This window comes from Geosmithia morbida, assembly GCF_012550715.1.
Source record: "Geosmithia morbida isolate 1262 chromosome Unknown scaffold_20, whole genome shotgun sequence".
Taxonomy (NCBI): domain Eukaryota; kingdom Fungi; phylum Ascomycota; class Sordariomycetes; order Hypocreales; family Bionectriaceae; genus Geosmithia; species Geosmithia morbida.
The window spans coordinates 229,487-236,880 of NW_023336207.1; the positions used below are offsets into that span (position 1 = coordinate 229,487).

The 7,394-nt window shown below is 55.5% G+C and overlaps 2 protein-coding genes across 2 annotated transcripts; both read left to right on the forward strand.

Moving 5' to 3' along the window:
- Positions 1-422: 422 nt before the first annotated feature.
- On the forward strand, positions 423-1,561 carry GMORB2_4435 (uncharacterized protein; the record flags this gene model as incomplete). Its single annotated transcript, XM_035466410.1, has 2 exons — positions 423-483; positions 1,518-1,561. 2 exons carry the CDS (start codon positions 423-425, stop codon positions 1,559-1,561), a joined length of 105 nt encoding a protein of 34 aa, XP_035318421.1.
- Positions 1,562-1,663: 102 nt separating this feature from the next.
- Positions 1,664-3,658, forward strand: GMORB2_4436 (serine palmitoyltransferase; the record flags this gene model as incomplete). The annotated part of the gene is made up of 1 exon (XM_035466411.1): positions 1,664-3,658. The coding sequence occupies one exon, from the start codon at positions 1,664-1,666 to the stop codon at positions 3,656-3,658; it is 1,995 nt and encodes a 664-aa protein (XP_035318422.1).
- Positions 3,659-7,394: the final 3,736 nt, after the last annotated feature.

Here is a 7,394-nt window from a genome sequence, read left to right on the forward strand (position 1 = left end):
GGGGGGGGGGGGGGGGGGGGGGGGGGGGGGCGTCTCGGCATGCGACCATGTCAGACCTCTTTTGCACCGTCCTTACGCTGTCCCAGAGCGCTCTCCTCGCACCCGTACAGGGGGGGTGCATGCTCAAACCCCATCCGAGAGTACTCGTACGCACGTACCCGTCGAAGAGCATCCGTACTCGTACGAGCGATCCTCAAAGAAACGAAGAAGATGACAGTGATCAAAACTGTCCGTAGTATTGCATCGGTCCGGGTCATCCTCGCTACCAGTCAGAGGTAGAATGGCACAGCGTGTACGGTTACGGAGAGCCGTACGCATAGGACGTCACAGACTCAACAGGCTTGTCATCATCACACACCGCGACGGGTACCTGAGTGATCACTGATGGACCCCCTCCCCGCCCTTTTTCGCCTCATCGCCCAATGAGACTTAGCCTTCTCCTGCCCTCTGCATCGCTCCTTCCCCTACTCCCCCGGCCCCCCGGTCTTTCCACTAAACCTTTCGCAATCGTGCTTTTTCTCAATTTGCCTCTCTCTCTCTCTCTCTCTCTCTCTCTGAGCGTGTGGCCCGCCATTCTATCCTCTTCCTCTCTCCTTTCTTCCTCTCCCTCACTTTATTTTTTCTTTCCTTTCCCTTTTTTTTTTTTTTCCTCCTCTTCCCTTTCCATCCCACCATCCTTCCCCCTCCCACCTCCTAATTTCCCTCTCCCCTCCTCTTTTAACGTGGGTTGGGTTGGCGATCGCGAATTTTTTTTCTTGTTTGTTTCCCGCCTGGAAGAAGTGGTTTCGCTTGCCACCATTTGCGCCCTGCCCGCAGACCCTCAAAAAGCCCGTCCCACCGCTTCCTCGCGGTCAGATCGGTGCAGTTGCGTGCCAGCTGTACGGCTCAGCCTTTCTTCTCCTTCTTTTCTTTTCGATAACCCGAGACTTACCACGCGGCTGCGAGAAACATACTCGAGGTTGATTGACCTCTACCCGGGAATAACATTCCTTCACGTCTCTCCCACACGCACGCACACGCACACGCACACACGCGCGGGAGCCCTCCCCCCTCCTCTCGGGAACGCCTCCTTTCTTTTCGACCCTCAACCAGACTGCGACTGCTTTGACAAGACACGGTTCTGTTCATCCTCCCAATACCTCAGGTAAGAAGACCCGCGTGTGCCCCCGTCCTCGTCACCGAGCTGCACTGCCGCCGCCGTGCATTTGCCCATCATACCCAACAATTTCTGCTCGTCCATACCACCAAGGGGCAGCACCTTGACAAGCGTCATTGTGCGTGCGTATGCTTGTGGCGGTGGGGTGACGCTCCTCCCTCGTTCGTGTGTGCCTCGTAGCACGGCGCATGCTGGTTGCCCCGCGCCACCATGGCCATCTTGCTGCGGCTGCCACTTCATCCGCGGCACTGCGGTCGGAACGAGGTGGAGACGACGCTGCTTCTCGATAGACGCAGCGACGGCTCGCCGTATTCACGTCCGCCCCTGCTCTTTACATGCGCTGACAGTCATTGCTGCGCAGCTGACAGCACCCGCCGCCTGCGCTCGTCTCTGCCAGACGTCTGAACCGCCCTGCTTTCCTGCTAGGTGCGCCCTGCTGTATCGACGTCTTGGCTCTCAGCGATGCCCCGGCGATTTGGAAACCCTTTTTCGAACCCCTCCGCCGCCATGTCCAACCCTGACAAGCCGCGCGAAAGACGACCCTCCAGCTCCAAGGCCAACCGCCTCACCCAGCTCTTCTCCTCCAGCCCCAAGACCAAGGAGCATACCCAGCAAGCCCTGCTCGCCATGCAGCAGCATCACCACAACCAGCAGACGAGCACGTCGCCCTCGTACGGCTTCTCCTCCTCGACTGCCTCCCTGCCTACCATCTCGCTCTCTGCCGCCGGTTGCGGCGACCAGGTCAGCAGCGCGGACGCTCCTCCCGCCTCCAAGACCCTCTTCGAGCCCAAGACGGCCGAGGAGATCGAGCGTCAAAGGCGAGCCGACTCCCAGTTTGGTCCGCTCTCCTCGCCCAGCCACCTCTACACGAGCAAATCCCACGGCCGCCCTCTGGAGGCCCCCATCGAGGATGACCCCCCCTACACCGCCCTGGTGCTCACCTACATCAGCTACCTCATCCTGATCCTCCTCGGCCACGTCCGCGACTTCTTCGGCAAGCGTTTCGGCGACAAGAAGCACTACACGTCGCTCAAGGCCCAGAACGGCTACGCCCCTCTCAACGACGACTTTGACAGCTTCTACAGCCGCCGCCTCAAGCTTCGCCTGGACGATGCCTTTGCCCGCATCTCTACCGGCGTTCCCGGCAGGTACATCAACCTCCTCGACCGCACGTCGGATGATTTCAACCGCACCTACAAGTACACCGGCACCACGACTGAGACGCTCAACATGAGCTCCTACAACTACCTGGGTTTTGCCCAGTCCGAGGGTCCCTGCGCCGATGCCGTCGAGGAGTGCGTCAAGCGCTACGGTATTACTATGTGCAGCCCCCGCGCCGATGCCGGCACCACCGACCTGGCCCTCGAGGTTGAGCGAGAGGTGGCCGCCTTCGTCGGCAAGCCTGCGTCGATGGTCTTCTCCATGGGATACGTCACCAACGCCAGCTCGTTCCCCGCCCTCGTCACCAAGGGCTGCCTCATCATCTCGGACGAGCTCAACCACGCTTCTATCCGCGTCGGCGCCCGTCTGTCCGGTGCCGTCATCAAGGCCTTCAAGCACAACGACACCAAGGATCTGGAGCGCGTCCTGCGTGAGGCCATCTCCCAGGGCCAGCCCCGCACCCACCGCCCCTGGAAGAAGATACTCGTCGTCGTCGAGGGTCTCTACTCGATGGAGGGTACCATGTGCGACCTGCCCGGTATCGTCGCCCTCAGGCGCAAGTACAAGTTCTACCTGTTCGTCGACGAGGCCCACTCGGTCGGTGCCCTGGGACCCCGCGGCCGCGGCGTCTGCGACTACTTTGGCATCGACACGTCCGAGGTGGATATCCTCATGGGGACCCTGACCAAGTCGTTCGGTGCCAACGGTGGCTACATCGCCGCCGACAGGGACATCATCGAGAAGCTCCGCGTCACCAACGCCGCCACACAGCTCGGCGAGGCACCCGCGCCCTGCGTCCTCATGCAGATCCTGGCTTCGCTCAAGATGATCACTGGCGAGCTCTGCCCCGGACAGGGCGAGGAGCGCCTCCGCCGTATCGCCTTCAACTCTCGTTACCTGCGCCTAGGACTCAAGCGCCTCGGCTACATTGTCTACGGCCACGACGACTCTCCCATCATCCCGGTCATGCTCTACCACCCTGCCAAGATCTCTGCCTTTTCCCACGAGATGCTCCGTCGCCAGATCTCGGTCGTCGTCGTCGGATACCCGGCCACGCCCCTCATCACGTCGCGCGCCCGCTTCTGCGTGTCGGCGGCCCACAACAAGGATGACCTGGACAGGCTGCTGGCGGCGTGCGATGAGGTGGCCGACGCCATGGCTCTGAGGTACTCTTCCGGTGTGGCCGGCGGTCTGGAACCTCTCCCGGCCGGCGTGGATGTGGCACCCGAGGACGAGAAGAAGTGGCGGGCCGACAATGGCATCGCCATCAACCCCCCTCGCTGGCGTCTCGAAGACATCATTGAAGCGGGTGTCCGTGACACGAAGCTGCCCCTGCGATGAGAGGGGTGGGGTGGTCTCCTCCCCCCTCCCTCGCGCGTTGCGGGAATGAGTGGATGTATGGATGTAATAACCTGCACATGTCTTGGCGAATAGCCGGGGCTCTGGCATTTCCGGCTCTTCTTTCTGGTGTTTCAGGCGCATTTATCTGTATCGACAACGTTCTTCACTGGACCCCGTCCAAGACCCTCCGTTCGGGTTGACCTTCTCCCGGGAGTCGTCAAGGACCGGAGCGGCGACGACAAGATTCTTCTGGGTCCTTTGATCCTCTGCTACTCCCTACATTCGTTTTCTCAGTCCTGTCCTGCTAGACTCTTCTTTGCCACTCTTAGACGATGACCTGTTGGCACCCTCTTACTGTTCTTCTCAACACACTATTTTCCTTTCTTTTTTTCTTTGTTTGCTAAGGTTGTTCATAATGCCGGGAAGTGGATCTTATGTGTGAGTGTCGCCTGCTTCTTGATACCTCATCTACGAGAGATAGAGAGAGAGAGAGAGAGAGATAGAGAGAGAGAGAGAGAGAAGAAAGAGGCTCGACCTGATGGCAATCGCATGATTCACCTCCCTTCGAACTGGGAAAGGTGGTAGAGATGTATATAGGATGACACATGAAACCCACGGCAGGCGGTTTCCTTCCTCGTCTGGATCACGAGGGGGGAATAAGGGGGCGATGGGGGGATGATCTTTCTTTTCTCCGTTTGTGTTTGATGGAACGAAGTACATGGGTTTAATATTGATACATCAGTATATTTTATAATGAGGATGTTTTGGTCACTTTCTTCGGTTCTCTTCTCTGTTCTCTTCTAATTCTCTTCGCATCTTGTTCTATCTTTGTCGGATAGTATACAATGTTGGATAATATACAATACGATCATATCTTTAGGAGACAGAGCGAGAGTGATGGTGTGCTTGAAGACCAAGACAATAGACGTGTGTGTGCACCTCTACCTGTCAACCCATGTTTAGTCGTAGCGTGCGACGTGCGTCGACTTGGCATGCCGTCAAGAAGTTTCAGGGCGAGGTGCCGAGAGAGAGAGAGAGAGAGGGGGGGGGGGGGGGGGGGGGGGGGGGGGGGGGGGGGGGGGGGGGGGGGGGGGGGGGGGGGGGGGGGGGGGGGGGGGGGGGGGGGTTCGGAGGTGGCGGTAGCAGTGGTGGCTGTGTTTCTGGTCCTCTCGGTTGTATCATGAACTGATCTGCTCACACATCAGTCCTACGGAGCGCTACCGGCATGGGAGGTTGAGAAGGAAGAGGCAAGTTTCGAGATGGGGAAGAGAATTGTTTGGGTTTGGCATTGTGTGTTGATCGTAGAAGGTCAAGTTGGAGAGTTTATAGGGGAGAGCCGGGAGAGCCAGGAGAGCTAGGAGGAGCTAAGCTGGTCAGATTCGAAGCTTGGTGTTTCAGTCTTGTCTTTTATTTTATTTTTTTATCATCTTGGAACTGGCAATTCTCTTGACGTTCCTCCTTCCTTGTCTTCTTCTTCTTCTCCTTCTTCTAATCCCTCTCATATCTATTTCTCATATTTCGAGGTGACAGAGATGCGTCATCTTCGTGTGCGTGCAGGCACCAGGCAAGACTCTAGATGGTTGAGAGGAAAAAAGAAAAAAAGAGGATGCAGGGGTGTCTGTGAAATGTGAAACCTGAAACCCGGAGAAGGGAGAGGTTGAGGGGCAGATGTTTGATGGACAGGAGGTGTTGTCTGGAGGGTCGAGGTCGGAGACAATCACACGCTCTTCAGACTCTATACAATCTACCTGTACTCTGTACTCTGTACGTATACATATATATACATATGCATATATATATATATATACCTGTAATACCTGTAATATTTACTCCGTACAGGGAAGAAGGAATCGTCCAATCTATCTGACGACCTGTGTGTGTGTGTACCTACCTGCATGGTATGTATCATCGAGCAGGATGCCACTCTCGAGCCTTGAGGGTTGTGTGTGCCTTGTGCCTTGCATCGTCGTCGGTTCAGGTAGGCGGGTCAGGGTTGGGTGGTATCAGGATGACGGATCTTTTTTTTTTCTTTTTTTCGTTGGTTGATTCTTGGGCGATTGAAGCCACCTATCTGCTCGTATGGGTCGAGGAACTATCCACCCAAAAACCACTAGGGGCCGTACGAGGGTGATAGTATGATCATGTAAACCCCCCCTCCCCCTATGTGTCGTCGTCGAGACGGAAGCGAAGGCGCGATATTGACATGTACGAGTAGATGTCGAACACGAGCCACCATGACTACGTACAGTACGGCCATGGAGCCATGGAGCCATGGAGCTATTTATATATCATCATATACTTGGTCGGTATTGGTTATACGGAAGCAGTGGCAATGCTTGATAGTTAAATGATACTCGTACGAGGCGGGGATCCTGTTCGCTACGCAATAATGTAGAAGATACTCGTATATACATACATACGGATAGCTGTACTAGGTAGTATCGATAGTCACACTTACTAGTAGTAGTAGTAGTAGTAGTAGTAGTAGTAGTAGTAGTAGTAGTAGTAAGCTCGGGAAGGGGGGGGGGGGGTAAAGATACGAGGAGATGACGATCGTAAACGAGTTCCTGAATATCCGTCACGGTGACATTTCTACGACGGTGATGGAGGTGATGGTGAAAACTTGAAGTCGACGTCAACGAGGGGCGTACGACGAGTATGGAGATGTACCGAAATGAGCAGTAGAGGAGAGAGAGAGAGAGAGAGATACGTATGGATATATAAATATATACATATACATATATACATGTGTACATATATACATATACATATGTACATATATATATATATATATATAAACGCATCGTTCATAAACGTACGGGAGTAGAAAACACATCCAACATAGCACGGGGATTACAATCTTCTTTTTCTCTCATCGATACACTTACTGATACCAGTCCACGAGTGATAAGACATGGCGACATCTCATTTCTAATCTTTATTTATTTCTACTCGTAGTATTATATCATCGTCCACGATATAAATGCAATGACACGCGGACTGGACAGACCACGAGCACCTGCAGTCAATTGAAACCACCCCCCTTGTACTCCGTATTATTCATACTGTATCAGACTGTACAGACTGCACAGATTACGGCTTGGTATCATCCTTACTCCGTACTCCGTATCCGCCCTTGCCCAGGTCAGGGCAAGGGACCTCAGGACCCAAGGACAGGCCTGGCCGTCAAATCTTCCAGGCGTCCCGGCCACGCTCTCCACTGTTTTCTGGACACCGGATCCATAGGTGTCACGCCGTACGGGTTGCGATGTAGCCTGTCAGGCTGTGCGGGTAGCAAGGCAGGTTGACGATGCTAGATTAGCCTGCAGGCTCCAGGCTGTCCACAGCTGCTGTAACCTGTGCAGCCAGTGCAGATTACAGGCAGGTGCCAGGCGGTTGACCGTGATAGCGTAGCGTGTACGGGCACGAGCAGGAGCACTCCGTGGCCCGTGGGTAGCAGCCAAGACCTCCCAGCAGACGCAACGGGCCGGGAAGCCAACAGGGCGCTTCCACTCGTCTTTTTTTTTTTTTTGTTGTTGTCATCTGCTGAGCCCCTCGTGTGCGTGCGTGCGTGCGTGCGTGTGTGTGTGTGTGCGCGCGCGTGTGTGTGTATGTGTGTACAGGCGCCCACTGCGAACACAGGCACCGAGAGAGTGCTCAGGTTCAGATTCCAGTCCCTCTCTGACGCTTCGCTTCCAATCGCTCGCCTTATTTCCCCCCCCCCCGGGCACCCCTC